Source organism: Coffea arabica, chromosome 7e, assembly GCF_036785885.1.
Source record: "Coffea arabica cultivar ET-39 chromosome 7e, Coffea Arabica ET-39 HiFi, whole genome shotgun sequence".
Taxonomy (NCBI): Eukaryota; Viridiplantae; Streptophyta; class Magnoliopsida; order Gentianales; family Rubiaceae; genus Coffea; species Coffea arabica.
In genome coordinates this window covers 4,757,400-4,784,612 of record NC_092323.1, presented here as the reverse complement: position 1 = coordinate 4,784,612, position 27,213 = coordinate 4,757,400, and the positions used below count along the sequence as shown (strand labels likewise).

General features: G+C 36.8%; 4 protein-coding genes across 4 annotated transcripts; all 4 read right to left on the bottom strand.

The window, feature by feature from the left end:
* Positions 1-1,132: 1,132 nt before the first annotated feature.
* LOC113701403 (protein GAMETE EXPRESSED 3) lies at positions 1,133-6,386 on the bottom strand. The gene is made up of 10 exons (XM_027222034.2): positions 5,976-6,386; positions 5,638-5,825; positions 5,096-5,407; positions 4,454-4,700; positions 3,741-4,028; positions 3,434-3,520; positions 2,848-2,880; positions 2,660-2,719; positions 2,446-2,588; positions 1,133-2,182 (listed from the first exon to the last, which is right to left on the bottom strand). Exons 1-10 carry the CDS (start codon positions 6,088-6,090, stop codon positions 1,529-1,531), a joined length of 2,127 nt encoding a protein of 708 aa, XP_027077835.1. The 5' UTR covers positions 6,091-6,386; the 3' UTR covers positions 1,133-1,528.
* Positions 6,387-6,718: 332 nt separating this feature from the next.
* LOC113702149 (probable isoprenylcysteine alpha-carbonyl methylesterase ICMEL2) lies at positions 6,719-13,089 on the bottom strand. Its single transcript, XM_027223178.2, has 12 exons — positions 12,778-13,089; positions 12,279-12,622; positions 11,254-11,330; positions 10,627-10,696; positions 10,459-10,539; positions 9,893-9,967; positions 9,400-9,501; positions 9,137-9,274; positions 8,811-8,876; positions 8,563-8,706; positions 7,995-8,085; positions 6,719-7,255 (listed from the first exon to the last, which is right to left on the bottom strand). Exons 2-12 carry the CDS (start codon positions 12,530-12,532, stop codon positions 7,094-7,096), a joined length of 1,260 nt encoding a protein of 419 aa, XP_027078979.1. The 5' UTR covers positions 12,533-12,622; positions 12,778-13,089; the 3' UTR covers positions 6,719-7,093.
* A 2,373-nt stretch (positions 13,090-15,462) lies between these two features.
* LOC140011120 (uncharacterized) lies at positions 15,463-19,482 on the bottom strand. The gene is made up of 9 exons (XM_072059379.1): positions 19,134-19,482; positions 18,093-18,219; positions 17,818-17,918; positions 17,607-17,732; positions 17,387-17,507; positions 17,187-17,271; positions 16,827-16,940; positions 16,661-16,700; positions 15,463-15,890 (listed from the first exon to the last, which is right to left on the bottom strand). Exons 1-9 carry the CDS (start codon positions 19,305-19,307, stop codon positions 15,738-15,740), a joined length of 1,041 nt encoding a protein of 346 aa, XP_071915480.1. The 5' UTR covers positions 19,308-19,482; the 3' UTR covers positions 15,463-15,737.
* Positions 19,483-22,287: 2,805 nt separating this feature from the next.
* LOC113701453 (cinnamoyl-CoA reductase-like SNL6) lies at positions 22,288-24,708 on the bottom strand. Its single transcript, XM_027222116.2, has 5 exons — positions 24,395-24,708; positions 23,563-23,735; positions 23,171-23,365; positions 22,916-23,069; positions 22,288-22,803 (listed from the first exon to the last, which is right to left on the bottom strand). The coding sequence occupies exons 1-5, from the start codon at positions 24,636-24,638 to the stop codon at positions 22,457-22,459; spliced, it is 1,113 nt and encodes a 370-aa protein (XP_027077917.1). The 5' UTR covers positions 24,639-24,708; the 3' UTR covers positions 22,288-22,456.
* Positions 24,709-27,213: the final 2,505 nt, after the last annotated feature.

Below are 27,213 nucleotides of genomic sequence, written 5' to 3'. Positions count from 1 at the left end.
ATATTTAATTCATATAAGAATCAGCAAAACATAAATTTAATTAATAATCCACCAAACTTCAAGTGTAGATGTTTATTGTAATTATCTAGGTTATTTACAAATTTTAAATGCAAAAAAATATTTAAAAAACAATATTTGTCTTTAAAATAAATTATGTAATATGTTATTTTTGAAATCTATTTTATAATTTATAGAATATAAGGGTCATAAGTTTTATTAAAAGATTCCAAATACATTTGTTTTGGAGAGTTTAAAAAAATAAAGATGAAATTAACAAAACATTCATATAGTATAAGAATGGCCATTAATGAACAAGTGACAAAGTGGCCTGGTGATGAGCTACGCACAAACAATACCGAAGGTCTGAAGTTCGAATCCAAGCAATGGCTTGGACAAACATTTTTTCCTCAAACCCGGTCTGCCCACAAAACCGGCCGATTTTCCGGTTTAATCCGGTTGAACCGCCGATCCGTTGAAAAGTCAACGGTTCATATGCAGAAACGATCCAATTGAAGAACCGGCCCGGTTTAGTGGCCGGTTCGCCGGGTTGACCGGTCGAAAAGCCGGGCCGGGCCGGGTTTAATAACTATGTATAAAACTATCTAATTTCACCTTCCTTTTTTGTGTGTTTACCAAAACACAGCACTTGGATGTGAAATTTTTGTTGTGGATATTTATACAGGAGAAAATTTAGTCACGAGTGACAAAGAATTAGTATAAGCCCTGTTTGATAATCTAATTCAACACTTAAATTTAATGAATTCAGATCCTAACATATTCAAATTGTTTGATAACCAAAAATTGAACATCTGAATTAATTAAGTAGTACTGAATTTTTTAAGTAAAATTTATTCTCAAAATTAAGTGATAAGCTATTCATTTATTACTGAAGTTGATATGTACTCAAATGTAATACTTAACAATTCAATAAATTAATGGATTCGGACTTCAGATTTCAGACTTCAGTTTTATCAAACACACCCTAAGTCACTCTTTTCTTTTCTTTTTTTTTTTAATTTGGCTTTCATAACCTATTACTTCATTTCAAAGCCTATAGTAAGTTTCATTCATACAGTCTTTTTTTTTTTTTGGAACATACTGGTAAATACAGGATTTTAAGTAGGACAAACAGTTGAATATAATAACCACTTCAGTAAAATTATATATCTCTAACAAATTAACAATCAACAATCACGGTAAGCTGCATCTACTCTACGGTAAGTTGCACGGAAGAAGTGCTTTTAAGTCTCTTCCTAATCCATCACATCCAACAACTCTAGTAATAGTTGCTTCTCCTTGTGTTTAATCTAGTCAATTAGATATATGAGTTACCTTTTATTTTTTCTCCCCTTTCTTTCTGGATAACAAATTACTAGCATATTTCAAGAAATTCATTCTGGGTGGCAAAACCAGCCTTCTTGACCGAGTTGTCCTCTGTTGATCATAATTGGAGTTTACGGTCTCTATAATGTATATCTGATGGAAAATCGGCAACAAACATTGAGAATGATCGTCTTGAGAACGTTAGTCAGACTACATTGGAGGTATCTTTGGTTCTAAGCCCAAAAAACTCCAGCTTCTTATCTAGTGAAGACAAGGCCCTCCTCCTTATGCTCATGCCACCAATCTGTGCAGTTTTGTTCTGTCCCTCGTCAGTTTTTCCATCTTCTTCTATTTCATTGAACGAACGTTCACTAAACACACGATCTGGAAATCCTCTTGAGCTTGAAGCTAAGATTGATGGACTTATCCGGTGATCCTTTTCATAAATCTCATTATCACTTGAACTCCGTACTTCAACAGGTGCTTTTCCCTTACCCTTGACTGTTGAATCTTTTTCTTCAGGCAAATCCTCGTCAGCCCCAAATTTAGTGCTGCCACCTGACGAGGTATCAGTATCACTGAATGTGTGAAAGATGGTCACACTTTCTTTCGTTGCACCCTGGAAAGAATAGCTCCTTGCTTTCCCATTAGACAAAGGGAGGACAGGTTTTGGTTGCAAACCAGCTCCATCCCTTCCCAAACTATATGTTGTTGAGAGCTTCCTTTGTATGCCTTCCCTTTCTTTTACCAAAACGCTCAGCTGTTCCAGCACTTCATTGGGTACAGCTTCCTCTGCAGCTTTCTGCTCAAGTTCTGTAATACTCCTATCAAATGCTTTCTTCTGGAGCCTAAGAGAATGCTGGATTGAAAAGGCCCAAATATGTTACCGCAAAAAGCGAAAGTAGTGAAGGTGCAAGACATTTCTAAGTTTTCAATATTGTGCCAATGACAATAATTTTTCTAAAGGACAGTGGTGCTTTAGGTTGGATATTTGCCAACAAAAGTTGGGGAGTCTTTTTTGGTTAATATCTCTCATAATATGACTCAAGAAAGAGAGTAGTAATTTTAACCACTACTGCTACTTTAATCTTGCCTTGCGAGCAAAGAAAGGAATTCACTTACTCTCTTCTCCAGGAATTTTCCAAGACCTTGACTTTGAAGCTTCCTTTTCTTCCAAAATACGCAGCAATATCGTACCAGTGCTGCTAGTGTAACCATTATTGTAGTTTCAAGCAACAAAAGTAACATAATCGTCTTCTCATTGCCTGAGAAAAGGAAAACGCAGGCAGTTTAAGCTATTTGAATTGTCGATATCGCTAAAATATTCGGAAATCACCTGTATAGATGCTGATGTTCTTGGCACTAGCTTGTGAGCAGCTGGAGGCGAACTTCTGACCTGGAAAGGTAAAAATGAATTTCTAACCGTGACCAAGAACATCATTGAATGCAACTATCATCACATATTTGATATTTCCTCCCAAGTTGTGAGAATAACAATTAATTGGTGCAGTGAGAGATCATTACGTGTGGTGCGACAGGGCAATGAGTTTCCAATACCTGCATCAAAACCAAAAAATAGATGTTCACATTTCAAATTGAGTTAGGTTATATGAGAACAAATGGTTACAAGCAAGAATTCCATAAAAAATTAGGGAACCAGTACTCGACTTCCAACTTCAAACTTGAGAATAGAGGGATAAACCTGACAATCTACTGATCTAAGGGAAAAATAGTAATAATTGGAAAATGGAGTGATTCTTTTTAAGATATCTTGAACTGATGTAACCTCTACGGTCTTAATTCAAAAGAAATAGTACATTCTTTTCACCGAGGAAATCTGTTGTTGCCATAATAGAGACTCAGGTGTTTGGGAACCATGATTCCAAGGCTCAAAAGGCTTCATTCAACTTGTCTACTTTATTAAATAACTGGTTAGTTCCAAAAAGATCATCTCTCCACTCAATGCCCTTCTATAGTGCCAACAGAGTGCGGGTGTTTGAAGGAACCCAACTGAAAATATAATTCTGCAGTTTCAACTTTCAACCACCACATTTATAGACTGTGTCCCTAAAACTAATCAAAAAGAAAATCAATGATCAATAAAGCTCACTTGAAGCTGCAAAGAAATAGAGAATGATACTCTCATCCAGCTTGAATTGCTGCAAATCACTCTGAGAGAGCTTGTATGAAAATTGACCTGTGACAGCAATCAACAACAGATATAGCAATTAACATTAGAAGCTCAGCAAGTCAGAAAAAGAATCCCATCTCAAATTGAAAGGTGAATTACTGCAAAGAGAATGTATCCTGTTTACTAGGTCTAGATTCCAATGTTTAGGACGTGTTAGAAACAGTTAACTTGAAATTAACCAACAAGTGTTAGGGTGAGAAGTCCAGTGCACAAACAAAAAGATTACCCGGAGGGTAGCTCTCGAACCAGTCAACGGCACCGGTAGCTGGAACAATTCTTGTAAACAGAACACTTTTTGGTTTCGAGGCTGAGATGAAATTATAATCTCCAATCGTGTGGCCAACTTTTCCCTCCATCTCTGTCTGAGACACATAAACTCCATACCCAGAGCAATCAATGATAGGACTAACTTGGATGATGAAACTTGGATTAGCCACTTCAGGAAATTTCTTAAGTGAGCCTGTTGGTGAAAATGAGTACAGGAATCCATCCAGTGAGCCGATGGATATCCAGCCTGTGAATTATAGAAGTAACAATAAGTAATTTTATCGGCATAGTGCTAAAAGTACTGCTAGCTGGTTCATATCTGCATCTTTAACACAGCAGAATACACAATGATGATATCACATCAGCATCTTCTAAGCGGTGATGAAGCAATCATTAGCAGTAACTTCAGATTTACTCCCTAACATGTGAACACCAACTGCATACTTCAAAAATAGCCTTCAAAAGCACTAGTTCCACCAGTATATCTTCAAACTTCTTGTTAATTGTTAAGTTCTCAAACTATAATTGAAATTCTTCTCACAAACTGTTTCAGAATGTGCTGTCAGCGCTTTTGAGAGGAAAACTGGAATCTATAGTACAATTTTTAGAGCCTGAATTGTAGTCTTTTAGCATTTAATTGCTACTAAGTTATATGCATGAAATTTACATTACCATTGGAATCAACAGCCGGTGCATAATCTTCTGAGCTTAGAGGCCCAGTGCTTCCCTGCCACAGAATACTTCCCGTGTAAACATCTAGTGCCAGCAGTAGAGCTCGATCAGGGAGAGTAACATACAAGAGGCCATTGTTTGCAGGGGTGACTGTAAATCTCGTGTCAAATGAACTAAGATCCTGGATCCATTTGAAATGAGGACTGCGTACTGATAATGCATACAGCTCTCCTTCAGTATTTGAGATCTGCAAGGTAACAACAGATTGGAGTAAAAATCTTGCGTACATTAAGCATCCACAATCCTTTGTCTTGTCCGAAAATCTAGTCAAATTTAATGTCATAAATTGAACAAAGGAAGAGGTTCAGTCAATATCTACTGAATGTAGTTATATTCAACCAATAACTAAAATAATTTGGAAGAGACATTTCCAGAGGAATTGTTTCCCTGGTCAGTGAAAACAGCAAGACATGTAAAACTATTCAGCCAAAGAATTAAAATCAGAGTCATGAGAGCACGATTACTTGGTTCTTCACGAGTAAAATTTGCCTTTTTACAGAGGTTTTGGACAAAAGCAAGCCTATCTTAAGTAATATAGCCGATGGATGATTAAGAAAGCTCATAAGGATCCCTGAATCTTACATATATATTAGCTTCACAATGATCAATCACGGGGTTAGATGAAAAGTAACAGTCTGAAATGTTTTTCCTACAACCTTGACGATATCCGTGTTGATAAAGTACAGGGCCAGCAGTCCAGAGCAGTTGTCCCTGCAATCTATATGCAAAAAGCCCCCTGTTTCTGACATTGATGATAACACATGAACTCGATACGCTTACAGCGAGGCCAATAATTTCCCCCGGTTCTGGGCCAAAGAACTCTTGTACAGTAGAATAAGGATCATTATTCAAAGGATTGATTTTTAGAACTCTGTTTTCTGCAACCAAATATATCTGCCAACAAAAGGGCGTCTAATATCAATACATAATGGACATACCCCAAAAAAAAAGGCCACATACACACATACACATCACGTTTGAAAGCAATGCAATGTGCCGGAGGAAGCTCATATTACACAAGTTCGAAAATTTGTAGGCACTTGAAGGCTGATATTCTGTCCATAACATGTAAAAAAGGAACAAAAGCAAAACAATTGAGTCGTATGTTGAGCAAAAAAACTTGCCTTTCTTGACCCACCGTGCTCTGGAGCTATATGCGAATTGCATGAGTAGTTGAGAGTTATTGTCCAAGCAATGGAACCATTTTTATGGAAAGAATAGAATGTTTTCTCCGAACAGGCATATACCCGCCCGTCATCCCCTATCAATGGTTTGGCAAGCCTGCGAGCAGGTTTCTTGAGGGGCTCTTGTGCTGGGGAAAATAAGAAAAGAAAATGTAAAACCAACAGTGCATTCGAGAAAAGTATCAAGCCAGTTTAAAGTCTGAACCTTCTCCATCACAACACTTCCTAAATGACGACATTATCATTAACGAGAATTCTGGAGGGATGAAGAGGAGGACCTGTGAATGATTGTGGCGAAACCGGGAATTTCTGAAATTGCTCATAGGACACAACGAAGGCAGATCCAATAGACACGACTACTAGCATCAGAGACAACTGAGCCTGCAAAGACATCCTCCACTTACAAAACACGCAATTTGGCAATTTGAAACAGAGGAGACGACCATGTATTGCTTTAACGGCCCCAACAGTGGTGGGAGAAAACTGCTACTTGGACCGTGTTTGCCATCGTATTTTTTTGAGCAACCCAACTTACTTTGAGTGTGTTTGGATAGTGTATAATTACTGTAGCATTTTTTATGATGTGATGTATCTGAAATAAAAAGATAATTGGGATATAAAAAGGTAAGTTGGAAAATGTGTTTATGATGCAAGCAAAATATTATTTGGAATAATATGGGTATCCAAACAAACCCCTTATCATTCAACCCAACTTCCCCGACAAGTTAACAAGTTTGCCATTATTCAAACTAGATTTACTGCATTTGACGATTGCCATCATTTAAGCTAGATTTATTGCATTTGACCATTGGACATGCTACGATATTAACTTGTAGTAGTTTTTCCCTTCCAAATTTTTTTTTTTTTAAAGATATTGGGCACGGTACTTGCTTTCCTCCTTTCTTTTAATTTTTCATTTTTTTCCCTTTTAGATTTTTTGAAAAAAGAACAAAATAAAAGACTAAACAAATAAATGACTTCACGTTCAGGAGGTAAAGTTATTGACACACACGTACAACAATTCTGCAAGTGTAAATCTCCATTATAAGGGCAGTCTTCTGAAGTTCATACAAGAATGAATGTATATATATTTCTCCTTCAGTTTCTGTTGGACGGTTCATACCGAATACCGCAATGTCAAGCCCAAAAAAACAAAAAAAAAAAAAGATATACTATAGATACAATTTAAAGAACGCAGATGCATAGTAGAATATCAGCGAATGATCAATACCTAGAAATGGACATTAACAAATGAAATCATTGATCATCGTCCTAGGCAGCCTTTTAAAATAAAGGCTTTGAATGGGAGCCAACTCCAACAGAAATTTGAGGAGGAAGCCACTTTCTTCTCAGTCACGCAGACATGAAGGTCTACTATATAATGCAGCTGGAAGGATTAAAAGGGGCTGACAATGCGCGCCAACTTCAACAAAATCTCAGGAACAAGCCGTCTCCTTGGACGTGCCGCAGCATCCTTAGCAAGAGCTTCTGTGTCATCGGCGTGTATAAAGGCAACCACATAGTCAAACAGTTCATCTTTACCACCTCTGAGAGGATCCTGTATGTTGAGACACACAATCAGGCTGCGATAGGAAATGCCATTTCACTACTGTAGAATTGTTTCATTATGCTAATTCCACTGTTCAGACGATATGACACAAAACAGTCGCACCATTTGAAGTAGTAAATGAACATATTGTTTTGTTTTAGACTCAAATCCTAATATTTTCTGAAAGCTAGCCTTTTTGATCTTCAAGCAACTTTAGTTTCACTTCAGCTTTTCTTATTTCTTTCTTCATGTCTTGTTAAGAACAATTTATGCTAAAGACGAACACTTCTCCAATACACCTTTGACATGTTGAACAGCAGAACAACATACACAAAAACATCCTCCTTTGCCACGTCAGCTAGCTTCTGTAAGTATGCAAATAAAAGCGCTAGTAGCTTCAGTTGAGATTAGCTAAAAACCAGTTTCTACTTATTGATGACTTTCATTTACTATTTCCATTCTTTTAACTTTCCTCCAAAATCACAACCTGAACCCTAGAATCATCCATAGCTTAATTTTCATTGATTGGTCAAATAAACCGAAAGGCTCCTATAACCAAAAAGCTGGAAAACATGCACAATTAAACAGAAGAAAATTCCACTCATGAATATGTTACACAAGTCCTTGCCCACTCATGATATAGATTCTATTCCATCCTGTCCACTTTTTGACTCCTATCATGATCTATAAATCACACTAACTAAATGAACATGAACAGATGATAAGATCAATCTCAGATATCACATACCTGGAGAAACAAATCGGTATGCGTTTTTCCATCGTATAAAATCAACTCAGCCTGAGCCCCAACTCTCTTAAGAGCATCTACAAATGCTTTACTGCAGAGGCAAACAAATTAATCCAGATACACTGAACTCAACTTATTAAGAACTGTTACTCCACTCTGGTTCAATATTCTTGGCTACATTATACTACTGCAAAAATTTCACATCAATGACAAGAATTAAAAAGATCAAGCAGCAGAACTTCTATGCAAGGTTTTTGGCACAAATTCCTTCAATGGGCACCCAAAAATCATGTTAACCGCCCCAAGTTCTATCAACACTAAATAATTAAGGGGGTAAGAGACTATAACTGGGCAGACCAAGAGCTCCTTTGAAGAGAGGATATTATTAAAAGAATTAGCATTATCACCAGTTGACTTGCACCAGAGGAAATATGTACTTCTAACACTCCTTTTCTAGAATGATTTATTTATTATTTCATCAATTAGTAAGCTGTTGCTTCAGAAGGATGTACATATCGTGTTTAAAAAACCAAAGACAGTTTACTGCTATTTAAAAAAGGTAACAAACCTTGCATCTGATGGTATGGAACTATCTGAAGTGCCATGAAAAAGGAATATCTGGGGCAGTATAGAGACTACATCTTTTGAGCTCAAGACCTGAACAAGAATTTCAGGTGAAAATTGTTTCAAGGATTGCTCCCCCTCCATTATACTGCAAATTTGAAAACACCAAATATCAACTTTACAGAGCAAGAGAGGTGATAACTAAAATATAAGTACTTTTACAACCATTTAAGACATATCACTTAAACAAACCTCAGAAAGATGGAGCGGTACAGGCCTCGAGAATGGAAATGATCAACTAAGTTGGGTAGATTGTACCTGTCAACACAATACCAACTAGCATGCATACAATGATAACAGTAATGCCAACTAGCTAAAGGAGAAAAAGTGTACGTACATGTGTGTTAAAAAGATTTAAATTGTTTGTATTAGAGAGAGAGAGAGAGAGAGAGAGAGAGAGAGAAAAAAGTAACCAAAACAAGGATTTAGAAACCAAAATATGATATCAGCATCTACATTTATGGGGAAGTAGGGCGGCAGATGTTGTTTGACCCATAAATATGATGAATGATGCTTACCCCCCTGATAAGCCAAAATAAGCTTTTATCTGGGAGACAGACCATGCAACGTCCTCTCCTCTAGATTCTTTGAATGCCTGATCCATAAGAGCACATGCAGTTATATGTGCACCAGCTGATTGGCCCATTAGATAAATCCTGAACAGAAAGGTAATGCACATGAGATGTAAGATGAGAAAAAAGACATAGGCGACTAAAAGAACTCCATCTAAAAGAATTCATCTGTAATTGCAACCAAAGAAACTTATAAATAGACAAATAACCTGTTTGGATCACCCCCATAACCACTGATATTGTTGCAAACAAAAGCTATTCCTTGAGAAACATCTTTAACCATATCACTGATTGTCCCCTGAGGAAAATTTCTGCACGCAGGACAGAAATGTGATGAACATTAAGTAACAGTATTGTTTATAACTGCTATCGGCCTGAATTACAGATAAACCATAGAAACAGAACATAGGTATGTACGAATGATAAAGAAAGACACTAAAATAGAAGTTCATAAGAGGTATTGATATGTTTGAAAAACTATTAATTGGGAAGCATAAGTTGTGAGCCCAGAGGCACAATAATAGTAATGCAGAAAGTACACACCGGAAAATCAACCATAAATACTTGTCCAGTTCTTCAAATGCATAAAGATTTTGGTTCCTTAATGGATATAATTCTTGCATAAAAATATTTTAAACAATTAATTCAGGGGTAAAAGTATCTATCCTGCACTATGCATGAAGCTTCAGGTAAGTAAATTACCTATAATCCAGGGATGCTACAATGATGTCTCTTTCAGCTAATTGCTGCCCTAGGAGAGAACCCCATGCTTTGTATCTGCATGCATAAAATAAGGATAAAAATGCCTTCTTTTGGCCAATTAAAAATTATAGCTTTACCAATGAACAAACTATCAACATGTAGGGTATGCAAAGGGGCCCTTTTTTCTTTCACTTAGCCATCTTCAACATACAGGAAGATAAAGGTCGTGAACTCTGATAAGCCTCAATGAACCTTACTGATATTTAAAAAAAAAAAAGATAATAAAAGAATTAGGCCACTTGATCCGGTGACTAGATTTCATGAAGAATTGCCCTGATCGCTATACCTATCGCCAAGAAATGGTCCATCTGTGTGCATAGGCAGCTCTGATCTCAAGTCTCAATTATGGTAATTCTAAATTCCATATTTTCAGCCTTACGTAAATATAGAGGGCATAGATGTAATAGATATAAAAGAAAGAATATAGAAACTATAGAAGGTAGAGCTTGGCAGGGAATAAAGAAACAATATATACAAAGAGCAAAAGTTAGAGAATCCTTACTCACCCTATGATCCAGGCTCCACCAGTCACAAATATCACAACAGGTTTTTTGCAATCTTGTCTTGGAGGCAGATGTAGATCCAGCCTGTGAAATGTTGGCATCTTAATGGGCATGGTTTGATACTTTAGATCAGAAAATATAGCAAACAAGTTTGAACATGTGCATTATTACCTGTTTCTTGGTTGATCTCCATAAATGACACTTCGACGAACTTGGCTTGAAAAGTAATAATAAAATACAACTGCAAAGTAAGGACATAAGTTATACTTCTCTTAGTTCACAACTACGTCCCCTTATCTCAGATTGAACTGTGCACATCGTATTCATGGAACTATAAACACTTTCTATGCAATTCTGCTAGCAGAAGAAACATGTGGCCCCAGTCAATGAAGAGAAACACCATGGAGGTTCCAGATAACTCTTTTTGAGCTTAAATCATTCATTGAACAAGAAATAAAAGAGAAGAACCTTTCATGTGATGCAGTATACACCAAAATACATACATACATACCTACACACATATATATAGACGTGTGTATGAATATATATGTATATATGCATATATGTGTGTGTGTGCATGTATATTTTGGCCCGTACAATTTTTAACAGTCATCAATAGTTAACGATCTTATATATCTATAAAGAATTCAAAATTCATGTCATTTTTGAATTTTAAATTACTGATAAGCATAAGGGAGTGATGAATTTGCTCAAGCACTTTGCACCTGAAAACAGAAAAAGGAGACACGAGTGTGTCATAGGAAACAAGTGTCTGTGCGGGGTGCACTTCATGGTTACCTTGGAGAAATCCTGGCATGAGTAACATGGCATAAATCCCAAGAGCTATGAGTCTCATGATCCACCGGTAGCCCACCCTGTATAAAACATATGATCAGAAACAATATAGAAACCAGCATCAAATTTTATAGTATAGATTACCAGAAAATCATCTGGTTAAAACAGATATAGAGTTTTCAGGCCTGCAATATTCATATTAGAAATGATTTGAGAACACCAATGAACAAGTTGCTTTTCCAAAATGAAATACGCGTTTGCTTTCTCTGTGAAATAAATCCCAACACTATGTAAAATTATACAAGGGACCTCTCCAGTATGCAAACACCAATTTACCACCTCTTACATATATCCTGTACTATTTAGTTCGACTCAGTTGTGTCTAATATATATATATATATATATATATAACGTAAGTGGAATTAGTTTTTCAAATGCAAATACGAAATCTGCGACGCTCCCTATAGGCATGCATCTAGAACTTTACGATTTTGTTTAACCATATCAACTGATTTTTCTGGACAAGCGCTAAAAGTATTGAAGAAGTCATACACATTTCTTTCGATAGTTTAGTCCATTTTCAGCTACGTAACTTCGACACACTTTCTCCTCTATCATTGCGTTCCTCAATCAAATTGCATCCATCTATTTGGCATCTCGTCCTGCTTCAAACTACCAAGTGTTTCAGTTATCAATTACTGCTGATACAAACTCGTGAAAAGACTTGAATTGTTGCATAGGTGTACCAGAAATCCCAAAGTCCCCAATCTTACATCGCAAAAAAGCATCATCTTCTTAAACTCTCCAAATACGACAAAGCCTTCGAAAGCGTTCGCATCTAACACGATGACACATTTCGAAAATCGGCTGCTCTCGAACTACTATAAAAGACAAGTAGATTGGGGGAAAAAAGAAAAAAAAAATCAACAAGGGCTATGTTCTAGCTATCAGGAGAGGGAAAACGAGGAAGAATTGAGAAAGTGGATACTGGTCATACAATAGTCAGCCGGAGAAGCGGGTAAGCTTACCCGAGGTAAGAAAGAAGCTTGAAGCTGAGGGTGGTGAGCAGATAAGTCTCGGCGGCGGCGTGGCGCATTTCACGGCTAAAGGATTGTTGACGCGCTGGCGCTGACAAGGGCTTCTTTATGGGTCTCCGCCTGGGGTGGAGGTGGTCGAGGGTAGAAGAGGTGGAACCAGTAGGAGAACACAGGGGCTCAATCTCCATTTGCTTTATAGCATCGCAAGACTTGCTTGAGGGAAGACTGGCAGAGGTGGTGGCCATGATCCTGATCCTGGGCGACTATATTATACTACTACTATAATTCGGGGTTGCAGAACGTGATCCTTGTTCTTTTTTCTTGTGTCTGTGGATCTGTGATATTAATAGGAAAATTACTAGTTTATAAAGGAAGAGTCGCTTCGCTTGCACGAGTTGCCTTTTCTCTGGCGTCAGACAGAGAAGCAGAGAGAGTTGCTTGGAGTAAACAACGCAGGGCAGAATGTTATGTGGGGACTCGGAGCACTCACAAGTGTTTCTGCAGCGGCGTCAGGATCAAGCAATCAAATTATCATTCATTCACGTAATAAATAATGCCGCCCAGCGGGGAGGGGGGGGGGATTGCTGTGCTGTCTGCATTTGTTTTCGCAGGTTTCTTTGTCCGATGGATGGTGCCTGCTTATGACAAGAATACAACTGCTCTGCTGCTAACTACGCTCCTCCTCCTTGGCGACTACTCGACGTAGAAGAAGAGGGGTAAAAAAGAAAAGAAAAGAAAGGAAAGGAAAAGGAAGAGAAAAAGGGTAAAAGGACGCGTTTTGCAGAGGTTGAGTTGAGACTGGCAATGGTCCAATTGAATTTGAAGGTAGTGCAGCCCCTCACGCCATCCCCTCGTGCTATTATTATTGCTTTTCTCATTCACACTACTCTCTGGATTGAGGATTATTTGTCAAAATTTATTTGCTTACATCATTATTACAATTTTCAACACACCTTTTTACATTTTCAATTACCTTTTTATCTCACATACATCACATCACAAAAAGTGCTACAGTAAAAATATCTCAAATAATTTACAATCCAAACAGAGCCTCTGTTTACTACAAATACACAAATCCCCCACCACCACTGCTGCTCGACATCGTACGTAATTGTTCAATTCAAACAGTTTCACCTATTTATCTTACGTGTATGTATTAAATTAAATTGAAATCAATACAGCACATTTTTTATAAAAATTTGAAAAAATAACAGGACCATCTATATCTATATCTATATATCGGGCATGTATTAGAGAACAGATTTTTTATGAGTAGCCTCCATAAACTTCACAAATTTGAATCCCTTTTTATTACAATTTTTGATTTATTTTAATTCAATAATCTGTATCACTTCTCCTTTTGTCGTCTTAAATGACGTGTACATTTTATCATACTTCAAATTATTGCTAGACAAATTTTAGATTTTAATTGTGTTACAATTCTTTTTTTTTTACTTTTTTTCAATTCACCCTTTCTTTTAATTTTTTTTATTTCAATAATGTCACCACCGTATATATAATATAGGTATTCACACTAGTTACTAGAAAAGCACGAAGAGTATAATAAGGGGTCGGTAAAACCCCAAGCGACGCCTTTCGTGGAAGCAAGCAGAAGTTACGCTTGGGATTCACCCATCACCATCTCAGTGATAACATAGAAGTTAACACTTTAACAGATGCAATGTTAACATAGAAGTTAGAGATTTCAGTAATAACCTGTACCTCGCTCTTCAAGACAGGCATGCACGATTCATGTTTCGTTGTGATGCTTCTTATTTTAGAGATTTAAAAACAAAGGTATACATTATTTATATGTATATTTTTTTACACAATATTATTTACAAACTGTCTAAAACAAAAGATAATTTTGAACTATGTATGCTTTTAATTGTCAGAAAAGTGGAGGTGCATTGTTCGACCAACACATTAATTCATGCAAAAATCGTGCATTCTCATTTATAGTGCGAACTCCACAAAAAACAACAGAATTAATTAAATCTCCAATACTGGCGTTCGTACTCAGAGTTGACTGGTGTGAAGAATGTTTACACCTTCGTAGAAGATTATCAAATCAAAGGCAAAATGTCTGTAAGTATTTCATTTACTTATCAAATTAAATATTCAATTATATTTAATTGGACCCTTATGTCGCTCAATTTATGATATAGATTTCTATTTTTTTTTTTCAGGATCCAACCTTCATCGAAATGATCGTTTATAAATAATGGAAATGTTTTTATCATATATTGAACTATTGTTACAAAGTTTCATTTTTTTAAAATATACTTTCATGTGTCCGTGATTATAATATTTTACTATTTTTAAATTCTTCCATAGATTGTAATTTTTTTTTAATAATGTAGGCACCGTACGTAGCACGGGTATTCACATTAATTACTAGAAAAGCACGAAGAGTATAATAAGGGGTCGGTAAAACCCCCCGCGGCGCCTTTCGTGGAAGCAAGCAGAAGTTACGCTTGGGATTCACCCATCACCATCTCAGACTTTTATGGAACACAATTAGTGTGGTGGCGTTTACGTCACCGCCACCAGAACACAATCCTTAATCGCTTTCCGTTAGATTCCCCAAATGGCTAAGCAGATACATGTGTGCGGTGTCCAATTTGGTCCAACGAACGAGGCAAAGCCACCACACTAATTTGGTCCCATGCTGATAAAGACAAGGCAACCGCCATTCTAGCTTCGTGCAGTTTACTTGTCATAACTACCATTCCTCGTCCCTTTTTAAGTGTACTATGTAGGAACTCGATCAACTTATCACTACAGTAGTAGTGGACCACCACTCCTTGAGCTGTAATGCAGAAACCCACGCGGCTCATCTCAGCTGATCCATCGTCAACCTCACAGGCCCGCCTGACGACCTTGCAGGAAATGCCAGAATACAGAGAAAAAACCGTCTCTACAGGAAGCAATGTAGGTCTCCCCCCTCCCCCCCCCGGGGGGGCGGCGGAAGAAGCAACAATTAACATGAGCAAATTCTTCACACAGCTCGTAATAGCAAGCTCCCAATTAAAAATACCAGCCACGACTACCCAGTGCATTGCATAATTGTTCCTAGGCTCGTCGTAGAACCACCGTGTCCTTAACAAGCACAACCTTCTCAAATGGTATTCATGTAAATGCAGACCATCAAGCCATTGGCAACCAAACAATCTATTCATAAACCTCACGTCACTTTCATAGAAATGATTAAAGGAGGTCAAAGATGAGAATACATAGTAAGATGGAAAAATTAGACAAAATTCTGCTTATAATGGGAGTTTACATTCCTCTGGATATACGAAAAGTAGCATATCTGGTTATGGGTAAACTTTTTAATGGAACGTGGAAGCTCAATGAGATATCTAAAGCTGCATCTTTCTTCCCTGACAAAACATTGAGAGTAGCCCCATTATTGTCTTGCATTTTCCGCTTCTGGTCTCGATGCTTCTACCTGAACCACCATCTCTGGATAGCAGAAATAGGGGTATTCAAGAATGGTGCATAGCGATGGATGAGTGGATTTACAGTCCTCCCAATCTTAGCCCAAGCACTTCGGTGGTAATTGCCAGTTGCAGGAGCATGATACATGAGCTTTAGAAGCTGCAACAAAGAGAGTTCAAAGATATTCACATCGTCCACAAAACTATGATTAAAGAAGGAAGCAACATTAAATAATACTACTGACCACCAGCTAAATTAAAATCAGTAATGTCCTATCGGCGACTTCATCTTATTTCTCAAACTCAAGTAGGCCCAGAATGAATTTGAAAATCATATTCAGACTCTCAAACTACAACAAAAGATTTCAAACCCAACAGAATACAACTAAAACACAGCAATCACCTCTCCCCCACCCAAACAACAAGAATTTCTGCAGTACTTGAAGTAGACTATAGCTGGACATTAGGGCATTAACTAGTCTGCCAGATCACATTAAAACATAGCTTGAAGAATATTCCTCATCAAAAAGTACAGCATCTGTAGTAGGTTTAGTATATGCATATTCGGTAAGGCCACACTCTGTATCTTGCACGTATCCAACAGTCCTAAATGCGCTATAACGTCATGAAATTCACCTACACAACCAGATCCCTGATTCTAGAGACAAATCCAAATCCAAGACTAAGCAAATAAAGCACTCTAACAAGTAAGCCTCTCTCAAATTATTAAACTGGTACCCTCTTCTTTCATTTGGAGGGAGGAGGGTGGCTACAATTGATCACTCAAGTTAAAGAGATCTGTAGCTCAGTATTTATAGCTGGCTGCTCTTATTAAGAATTCCAAACTTGAGTAGCTATTAAGACACTGGACTTCCCCAAGAACGTAACCCAAAGTTATTCGCAGGATGAGATGAGAGAAATGAGACTAACCTGCCAGTACATGAATGCTTGTATTATATTGCGCTGCCACCTGCATGTCCAAATTGCATGTATCAGTCACCAGGGAAATGAAACAATACTCACATAATGTAATGCAAGCAAAACCCAATGGAAGCTTATGCCAACATGAAAAAGGGAAATGTGATGAGATACTCACGAGATAAGTGAAACAATAAGAAGGAAGCCATTGCCAATTTCAGCTTGTGAGGACAGGATATTAAGGGTTGTTGTGTTTGACTCAACCCAAACACAAGCATCTTCCAAGTATTTCCTACAAGCAATCCAATAAACTAAGTCACATACAACTACTGAAAGTGTAACATTGTTGCATTAAAAAGTCTTTATGAAAGGAATGATTCTCCTGAGGAAAGGAAAGATCATTCTCTTTCAGACCCTAGCGAATGTTAACACACTTCATCCTAACTTTACATTTCCATATGCAATTTCTTAGCCAATTTTCCCCCTTGGAAGAGGAGAAGGGTGGGAGGGGAGGAAGACCAGGGAGATATTTTTGTACCTATACAAGGTTGATCGGCTAAAATTTCGCCTCAGGAACTTGGCAACATGCTCAAGCGCTCGGCTTAATACTGGAATCAAAGCAACTGAGAAAACAGAAAAAAAGAGGAAGAGACAGAGCATAAGTACACTCCATGGTGCCACATTATCCATCCAAAGCAGAAAAGGAAGAACTAACAATGCAAATGAAAGTGGTTTTACACTTGAGGTAAAGATTTGAGGTGACGAATGTCAAGCAGTAAATGAAGTAAATAAAATCCTTGCCGACAAATACTGACTGAAACCACACTTGCACCGCTTGCATATTCCATGCTCTGGGTTTCTGAATACCATAACGATTTAGAGAAGCAGCATCATAGAAAAACTAAAATGCATTAACTTCAAAATTAAATATTTGAAAATATCAAAGCTGAAAAACTACCCCATATAATGAGTACAATGAATATAGGGACGAGCAAGCAGTCCCTACGAAGGCTAACCGAAATGCCCTCATGGATAGATCCCTTGGCACAAGTGGAAAAATAGCAAGAACTGCCACAACCAAGACCTGACAGAAAGATTTAATAAGTTAGCAACTTGCGTAGGATGTTAGACCATTTAGCAAGCACTATGCTATACAGAGAATCAACTACCCAAGCATTGACTGAGAACTGTATAGTTTGCCGATCCCATCGCAGAGATGTTGCACTAGGAGTTTGTGTTGTAGATGCACCAGATGTTCTTCCAGTTGACCCTGCAGAGTGAATCAAATTGATCTCAATAATGATGCATCTGAGAATATCAAAATCAGATTTGACTTAAGAGTATAAGAAAAATACAGAGTTGCTTGAATCCTCATTCCTTAACTTATAAAGGAAACTTTTTAACTCTTTTCCATGTATTGATGGAGAAAAAGAAAGTTAAATACCTGCATTACGGGGTCGTGACTGGTCATGTGAAGTTGACGAAGATGATGATGATGCTTGCTGTGCTGATGGTCTTGCTGCCTGAGAGGAACTGCTAGTAGACATCGGCTCAACAACAAGATCAGGGTCCTGGATGGGAAAATATTTATAAACACGGTATACAAAGGTCTAACTGCCAACATGCAACAAAGGCACATAATATGCAATTAGTCTGAATTCATGAGCTTATAATTAAATTCAAAATGCGGTCACATTGTCCACATCCAAAGGAAGAAAGCATTCCTCGACCAACGGCCCATAAACTACACTTCATTGCTAAAGTTTCATCACATTACCATTTTCTTGGTAGACACAAAAAGTAAACTATTAAGTTGGAAGATAATAAACATCAGCTCACTAAGCATGATTTTTCATGCCACTGGAAATACCACGACGCTTCAATTCTAATTTCCCACCTTAAAAGCACAACGCATGTTACAACGCCAAACGCCAACGTCGCTAAGCTGTTTACAGAGTGAAACATGATATAAAAGAAGAAGAGAGAGGGAAAAAGAAGTGCGGAAAAGAACAATCTGACAATGCACCAAGTGAGGTCAAAATAGATAAAAACGGATGAGAATGCTGAAGCAAGAGCAGTGATCCTGCCGCATAGAGCGTAACCCAGATAAAGAACGAAACTGAAGAAAATTTGAAGAAAGCCAAACTGCCCATCACAGAATATCCCATCGAGCTAGGAAGAAATCCAAAAAAAAAGAAAAGAAAAACTTAAAATCCTCAAGAAACTCCCTAGAGGAGGAAGCTAATCCGATTGAAACATAAATCAATAAAGAAAACCTAATATCTATAGACATATTACCGTAACCCGAACGTGAGATTGAATCACATATTCTCGTTTATGGGGATAAACAGCAGGAATAAATTGCAAGCTGAAGAAAAATTTATGGATTTCAAGAAATACAATTTCAGATATAAGAAGAGTACTGAGGGAAAGGGCAAGTGAGCAAGTGTGAGAGAAGAAGCAAATTAGTAGTGGATTCATTTACGATGTAGCGCTGGTAGAACTTGCGCTTGAAGTGTTCAACGACGTCGGGGCGGGAGGCCATGTGGGGCGGGATGAGGACGTTGGACCAATAGTCCGCCCATCTAGGGTCGTTGTCGTAGTCGTATGCCGCCGCCGCTATTCTCTTCAATTTCTGTGGATCCTCCTCTTCTCCCATCTCCTCCTCCCCTCTTTCCGTCTCTCTTTACCCTCTTTTTTTCCTCTTCTTTGTTTCGGCGAGTCTTCCGATGTTTTTCTACCTTTTACTTGCAATTATTGCTCTTTTTCTTTTACTTTATCGGCCGGAACCCAACTAGTTTCACGTTTCCAGCAAGGGGAAGGGAATCTTGCACTTCAACCCCATTAGTACTACTAGGTAACTTTTCTAAAATTCCATTTGCGAATTGCTAAAAGTAGTCCCTCACGTTCTCACAAATTCTTTTTAGGCTCTTCATATTTTAACCCATGAAGTAATTTGGTCCCTCAACAATCAACATGTAGCACTCGCTTGGGATTAGATAGAGTGACAATGACCAAGCAGAATTGGAACTTGGCTTTGGTATGGGGACTATATGTTTTCTCCATCACGATTAAAAAAAAATGGTACCTATCCAAAATAGAGGGAAAAAAAAACAGAGGAAAAACTTAAGTAGCCCTCGACGAGAAAGTTTATAACTTCATAAATTCATCCGATTGTATCATCACTTTTTCTTTGATCTCTAGGTCAACATACTAAAAAATAATATTCTTTTATGAATACTTTGGCATTCAATTTTCATGAAACATTTGAATGGTGAAAATGTGTCAAAATTATAACAAAATTTTAATCATTGATCAGAGGGTAAAACTTAATCAATTTCACATGAAATTTTACGTACGACTAATACCAATAATGAAATATATTATGAACGGTGTGATTTTTGAAAATATTTTTAATTAAATTTATTGGAGTGTAATACAGAGAAATCCTCTCAAATGAAATGTAATGGGTAGAAGTCTAGTCCATTTTCTGCCATGACGTTCTTCCAATCCTATAATGAAAATGCAAATGTGCCGCAGCTCACCCTTTGTTTCGTTTTATATTCTAATGCGGAGCTCTTTATGTTACAACTTGCAAAGTGACAAGTCCCTCTTCTATCATATTGGAACAGTCGGTAGTGGACCGAGGGGCCTTTCACAATGACAATGGAGATGGAAAAAAAAGGGAGGAGGCTTCATAGAGGTTTTTTCTTCTCGTGCTTTTGTGAGGCTTCATTCTTTAATTACGATGGAGAAACGATAATTTCAGTGCGTTTTCACTCATTTAGTTTTCATTGATTTCACTTTTGTTAAGCAAGAAAAATGTGAAATTTAAGAAGCGGGAGCTGGGGAGGGGAAAAAAGGATTTTCGAATAAAAATCTCTAATTCCTGGGGTCTCAACTTTTTTAAAAAAAAAAAATTACAAAATTTGAAATCATTTTATTTCACCGAGGGCTAAAGCTGGAAAGACCATTGCAAGATCATTATTTTATCGATGGTTGAAGAAATAGTAGAATAAAATGAGGTGATTTCTCCTAATAGAATCCTTATACTATATAAGAATGAGTTTAGGGCTTGAATTTCAACCGCAAGGGTGGGGTTTTTTTGGAAATGTGAGAGTGTTTGAAGTGCAATTAGAGTATTGAATATGAGTCATTGTAACTAATTTAGTTTTGTTGTAATTACTTGGATGTCCTTTTAAACATTTAAAGCTAGGGGTGAGTTTGATATGTGACATTATTTGATATCCGATTAAACATTGGGTACAACTGAATTCATCTTGTGTTTTAGTGAAATTACATAAAAGCCATTCTAATCATTTAATTGTATTAACATCTAAGTCTTTTAATTTCTTAAAGCCTTTCTCATCAGTTATTTGCAAAGTTATGATATATAGATGTTAAGACACAATTAATATCAATTAGTAGAGAATTCTGATTTTTTGGCCGTTATTATAGTAACCCCCATCTATTCAAATTCATTTCATTTGCTTATAGGTTTTGTTCCACCACAGTCATGCAGCATATTGAATTCGGATGTTGTTACATTAGCTACTATTCTTCCCTATTTTGTAATACCTTTTTCAATAGGTATGTTTTCTTTAACCAATCTACTTTTTGTTGTAAAAATCTGTAATATTGTAAGTTGTATATACAATAATTTTTTAGTATTTTAATTCAATTGCCCATGTTAGACAAGCTTGATAAGAAAGAGACCACATTTGTTAATTGTTATTTATGGTTTAAAATAAGTTTATCATCATAAATTTTCCCATTTATAGATTGCATCTACTTCTTTTGTTGTTTTAACTATTAGTTAGGGTGATTTTCAAATCGTTTGCTACTTTATTGACTATTCCATTTAGACAATTTTTCACTTCATCTGATTTGCCAATATGTTTAACTATCTACTTAAAACTATTTGGCTACAAATCTAAAGTATGTATCTCATTACTTTTAATTATTTTTCTTAAATTGAGTGGATTAAGATGCTTTAGTACTTTTTTGAGGTAATTATTCCTCTAAATTAGCATGTTAGTTGTTGTATATCTTTGCAACTAACACAAAACTAATATTTCGTGATTGTAACCCCTATCGAGAAGGAGATGCTTTGCTATATGTCCTAAATCATACAATAAATTATAATTAATTGCTTGCTCAATGTGAAGGCCTCGTGATGATATATATCCTTGGAATCAATATAAATTCAAGATTTTGGCTTGCAAGAACCGAAATTTCACGAGCAATGATTTCTTCAAGTATGCTAATTGTTCAAATCTCACTTATATGACAAGATAATGTGGTGGATTGCCCTCATATCAAGATCAAATTCAAACTAAACAACAAATTTTAATATCTCTAAAGTGCATGAGCAGATATAAATAGGTCTTTTATTATACTAGATTAGATGCAAAATAGTTGATCGTATCTTATAATTATGTTTTATTGCATATTATATATTTTTAATTCAATATGTAACTTATGATTTTTTTTATTTAATATCACATAATAAAAATTGTCATACTTCAATCCTTATACTAGAAAATGCCAAATAATAATTATAAATCATCTTTAATTATAGGCACTAAACTCCCACACGTTGCGTGGGCTTTTCCCCCTAGTAGAATAATAAAATGAGGTAACACTTAAATTTCCATCATGGACTTGTATTCATGAATGCTGATTCGGGGGGAACCCGAAGCCCCTCCTCATGCAGGGTTCTACGGCTCTGCCAAGGAAAATTAACTACTGTACAGGTTCTCCTCGAACGTATAGGAGAATACGTTACAATCCTTTGTACCAGAGGAGTTAGGTTAGGAACTTAGAAGTTAGAAGTGATTGGGACGGATGGCAAGATACCCGCCGGGAAGCACGGTCCAACAGTTTGGTGAGCTTGGAGTTAGTAAGGTTAGGAGGGATCCCGTCAGCTTCCCCAGAGACTAGTTGACCTGCAGTTTCTCCAGACAGCAGGCCATGCATCTTCAAGCTACTCTCAAGTTGAATGGCCTCTTCTAATCTTGTAATTATTTTTCCATAGCAAATATATCGTCCACAAGCCCCATAATCCATGTCCTGGTAAACGCCCGCATGTGTCTCTGCCATCTCATTCACATCTTCAGTCGCTAAAACGCCTCGTCGAAACATGATTTGCCCACCTTATTGAGACGAAATCAAGAGATTGAAGTACATTTCAATTAGGAGAGCTATCTAACTAAACATAAACCATACTGTTAATTTAGTCAACCGCCGCGTGGTATATATATTTACCTTTAAGGTAAGGAATCGAGGTTTCAACAAGAGCATTTGGGAATGATGGAGCCATCAGGAGGCTGGGGCAGAGGGTAACGAGATTGACCTTCAGTTCTCGTGCCTTCCTCCAAGCAACCTTCTCAGCTCTTGTTTTACCCAAGGCAAGCCATAGCTGTTCTTGATATAAATGGGGGTCACGCTTAAAGATTAATTAAAACCCTTTCTGGATGAAATTAGTGACGAATCAAGCGAGGTAGCTAAATTAACTAGTACCTTGTTTTCTCTACAGAAGTCCTCATCACTCCAACAACCCTCATCTACTTTGACTTGTCCAGTGTCATTTTCGTCACCCTTCCAGAAAGTTGCGAGAAGGGAAGAGGTGAAGATGCATCTTTTCGAGTATGCAGCTCTACCGCAAGCTTCAATCACATTTCTTGCTCCTTCTGCCTCAAGAAATGCCATTCGTTCCTAAAATGTTCAAAGTGATTCTTTTTTTTTTCTTTCTTTCTTTAACATAGAAAGAAAATGTTGTTGTGTAGTACTACCAAAAAGACGTGTTTTACTTCCATTAGAAATTCAATCAAACTTCAGTGGTGCTGATCAATAGCCGTTTTTTGCTCGAAGAAGGAGAGGAAGAAAAAAAAAGAAAAGACAAAAGAACTAACCGTATAACCAGATATTCCACGCGGATCAATGAAAGCGGAGGTGTGAAAAATTCCATGGCAACCTCTAAAAGCATCACAGAGACTTTCTACATCTCCCATCTTTGCCACCACCACACTCTCTAATTGGCTTATCTCTTCTTCATTCAGGAGCTCCTTCATGTCCTCGTAATTCCCTGCTCACAAGTTACCGAATTAGCAGCATCTACCAGAGATAATGAAGTTAGAAAGAACGAGCATAATTTTTGCTCTTGTTGCGTCTGAACATGAATATCAAGATACATTATTATTTTTCCTCTTGCCAGGTTCCAAAAATAATGGAATGAAAGAGCGTTAACGAGAAAACGTAACTATGTTGCGGAGAAACAAATCTGCTATTTTTATTTTGTTCTCATATTATTATTGTCCAGCTTGCTTTCCTCTTGTCTGTGTAGAAAACATTGCAAATAGTTTTCTCGAAATCTTTTGGTGAAGTGATCATTAGGGGAAAGGATTTCTCGAGCTTGATAACTTACGAAGTTGGTTAAGAATGCAATTATGTAAAACTAAATCTGGTAGCCTAAATAATAAAAAGTTCTTAGAAAAAAAGTGGGTAATACGTGCATATGCTCATTCTCATCAATTCTTTTAACTATTTGTCGGATTTTAAACTTAGTTGATGAACTCATGCTAAAAGCAATAGCCTTTCTTTTTTCCCAAAATAATTGTAAACTGCCTACAAAGCTGTACTCAGATCCATTTTTGCGATTGTTCATATGGAATTGACGTTGCAGCTACATTACACACACACACACTGGCAAGTTTTGGGTGCGTTGCATGTCATTTGTATGTTTACCTGGATTCTGAATGGTGACTCGAACAAGGTAACCACGAGCCAATAGCTTCTTGGCCAAGTGAGCACCCAAGCACGAGTTGGCGCTGGTGACGCATACAATTCGTCTCTCCGGCGAGTATGAATAGCAGGCAAAAGCGTTGCCAACAGACTTGCGATCGGCTTTTTCTCCATCCAACAAAACCAGTGGCGCTTTTGGGAAAGACATTTTTGCTAATGCAACTTCCTTACACCCCTTCATCACCATGATGATCGGTATGATCTATCTGATCTCTCGATCTGCTTCTGGCTTCCCTCAAAGCATGGGTTTTAAGGCAAGAGATATGAACGCATGCATGCCAATCCTGCAGCAGGTGAGGTATGTTAGTTGATGGAGAAGAGTAGGTGCCACTTGGCACGAGGTTGCCTGTTAACTTGTCATCTACGAGTCAAAAAAAAAAGGTATGATCTGATTCTACTACATGGCTACAAAAGTCAACATCGGATGCCTTCCTTGAACAACCTTTTGTTTTAGGTCAAAATTCAATATTCAACAACCCGTCGGATCGCAAGTTTTTATTAAAAAAAAAAAAAACACTATAACGATATGATCTATATAAAATAAAAGATAATTAAAAAATATTTCGAGTGAATATTTCAAAATTTTACTACAAAAAGTTACAATCCAAACAAACTTTAGATTCATGTGTGTTGACCTAGGCTATATATAGAGCTTAACACAGTTAATAGCATGTACTAGTGATAAAGTTTTTTTTTTTATAATTACTGATAATTAATTTTCTTAGCAAAATCTATTTTAGAATTTTCTATGCTGAGACTAAGCTGTGATTACTGACAATATTGTTGAACTGCCTTATATATAAATACAACGAGTACGTAATTTCAATATGAATTTATTATGATTACCTTTAAGGTCATGGCAGTAAATTAATTAAATCTCAAATTTATTATGCTTTGCTCCATTCGAACTTGAGGCAAGTTTCATTAGGATTTTCTTAATTTGATGGATATAATTTCAAGGCGCATCAAGGGTACCTACCCTAAATCCCTAAAGAGGAAAAATGCCGACCTAGAGTAGCTAGTGGGAGGTGCAAGAATATATGTGACACATAATTTTTGCTAACAGGCAGACACTTGGCACCCTTAATGTGAATATCAAAGTTTTAGTTGCCAGATCAGTAGACATTGACCCCGTTTGACAAGTGAATTTTTTGGATATTTTTCTAAAATTTTACTGTAGAAGTTTTTAAAAAAATTTTGAAATTTGTTTTTTTTTTTAATATTTTGAAGTCTATAGTTTAAAATTTTTAAAATTTTTTTTGAGATTATTGTAATTAAAGTTTTTAAAAAACTTATAACAGATAAACTTGATAAAAAATTTATCTACCAAACAAAGCCATTATTATTTAATGAAAACAAGAACTATTAAAATACTTTTAAGGGTGCCAAATTTTTCTCCCTTTTAGGTTTCTAAAGGGGCACCTAACATTGAAGGCTTTTTCCTGGCTACAAATGGTGAACGACATCTGACCTTAAATTCCACCGAATTAGATTTGCACAGTATTACCTGATAAACTAACAAACCACGCAAACGCATTAGAATGTACTTCCCTAGACATCATTTATTTTTTAGTTGGAAATAGAAATGTGGATTGATGTGATGGAAGACTCGAAGAAGATATCCCTAATAACAGGCAGAAATTCCACAAGGATGGAAGTTAATTCATCCACAGAGCAACGGACCCCCCCCTTTTTTTTTTTTTTTTAAATACAGGGACTATCTCAACTTTGTTAGGCTAATCTCCCTATGCCTGTGCACTACGCCCATGATAGCTTCTGAGAATGAAATTACGGATGAAGTTGGCACAAAAATCTTCGTGGAGCTGATTAGGGATGTAAGTGAGTCGAGTTACTATCGAGTAACTCGGTCAACAACTTGGTTTGAACTCGGTCAAATCGAGTTCGGGTAGAGTCTCGAACTACTCGAATATACTTTCGAGTCGAGTTCGAGTCAGGAATTTACGGCTTGTGGCTCGACGAGTAGATATATTTAATTAATATATATATAATTTAAATAATATATATGTATTATAATTATAAAATGACCGTTATGGGTATAATTTATATTGAATTTACAAGTATACATTTTCCGAGTCGAGTTAAAAAGCTTGATTAAACTCGACTTCATAAGGCTTGACCATTGATTGAGTCTTATCGAGTCGAGTTTCGAGTTTAAAAAAATTTTATCGAGGCAAGTCTCGAGTTGCAATTTTTAGGCTCAATCGAACTCGAGCCAAGTTCGAGTCTAGTTATATATAAGTCGAGTTGAATTCAAGTATAGCAATATTCGAGTTCGATTTGGCTCGATTACGTCCTAGAGCTTATCAAACATAAATAGAGACAAGTACGTAAACCTGATATCAACAAATGTCACCCAAAAGAAAAAGGAAGAAATGTCGTTCAACGGATGAGAAAATTGAAGACAGGTAGCTGATAGGCACCATTCAGCCTTTTTGTATAAATTGGCGTCTGTTGTTGTCCATCATGGAAAGCCTCCCCTTCTTTTGTTGAAAAAAAAAACCTTCACTAAATCATGTCCCACCCTTTTCTTGTTAGAAAAAAAAAAAGATTTTTTTTTTTCAAGTCTTCGCTAGGTTTCTTATTGTTTTTGGAGAAGTACAGGAGACAGAAAGAAGGGACAAGAGACAGAAAGAAGGGATTCATTTTTTCAAATGACTTTCTTGGATGGTTGTCACATGAAGTGCACATGTTGCCACCCATGCTTTAAATATTGGGTGGTTGAAGGACTAAATTGGCTATTT

Excerpts from the sequence above, each read along its gene's own strand:
- LOC113701403 (XM_027222034.2), bottom strand. The coding sequence starts at position 6,090 with ATGTCTTTGCAGGCTCAGTTGTCTCTGATGCTAGTAGTCGTGTCTATT. Across the intron at positions 5,826-5,975 it reads TTCGCCACAATCATTCACAG|CACAAGAGCCCCTCAAGAAA; the intron begins GTCCTCCTCTTC and ends TATTTTCCCCAG. Across the intron at positions 4,029-4,453 it reads ACCGGCTGTTGATTCCAATG|GCTGGATATCCATCGGCTCA; the intron begins GTAATGTAAATT and ends TATAATTCACAG.
- LOC113702149 (XM_027223178.2), bottom strand. The coding sequence starts at position 12,532 with ATGGCCACCACCTCTGCCAGTCTTCCCTCAAGCAAGTCTTGCGATGCT. Across the intron at positions 9,502-9,892 it reads GTAGCATCCCTGGATTATAG|AAATTTTCCTCAGGGGACAA; the intron begins GTAATTTACTTA and ends TCCTGCGTGCAG. Across the intron at positions 8,707-8,810 it reads TACCGCTCCATCTTTCTGAG|TATAATGGAGGGGGAGCAAT; the intron begins GTTTGTTTAAGT and ends TCAAATTTGCAG.
- LOC140011120 (XM_072059379.1), bottom strand. The coding sequence starts at position 19,307 with ATGGGAGAAGAGGAGGATCCACAGAAATTGAAGAGAATAGCGGCGGCG. Across the intron at positions 17,508-17,606 it reads CATTGTACTCATTATATGGG|AAACCCAGAGCATGGAATAT; the intron begins GTAGTTTTTCAG and ends TATGGTATTCAG. Across the intron at positions 16,941-17,186 it reads AGCCGATCAACCTTGTATAG|GAAATACTTGGAAGATGCTT; the intron begins GTACAAAAATAT and ends GATTGCTTGTAG.
- LOC113701453 (XM_027222116.2), bottom strand. The coding sequence starts at position 24,638 with ATGGTGATGAAGGGGTGTAAGGAAGTTGCATTAGCAAAAATGTCTTTC. Across the intron at positions 23,366-23,562 it reads GTGGAATATCTGGTTATACG|GAACGAATGGCATTTCTTGA; the intron begins GTTAGTTCTTTT and ends TGAACATTTTAG. Across the intron at positions 22,804-22,915 it reads CTCGATTCCTTACCTTAAAG|GTGGGCAAATCATGTTTCGA; the intron begins GTAAATATATAT and ends CGTCTCAATAAG.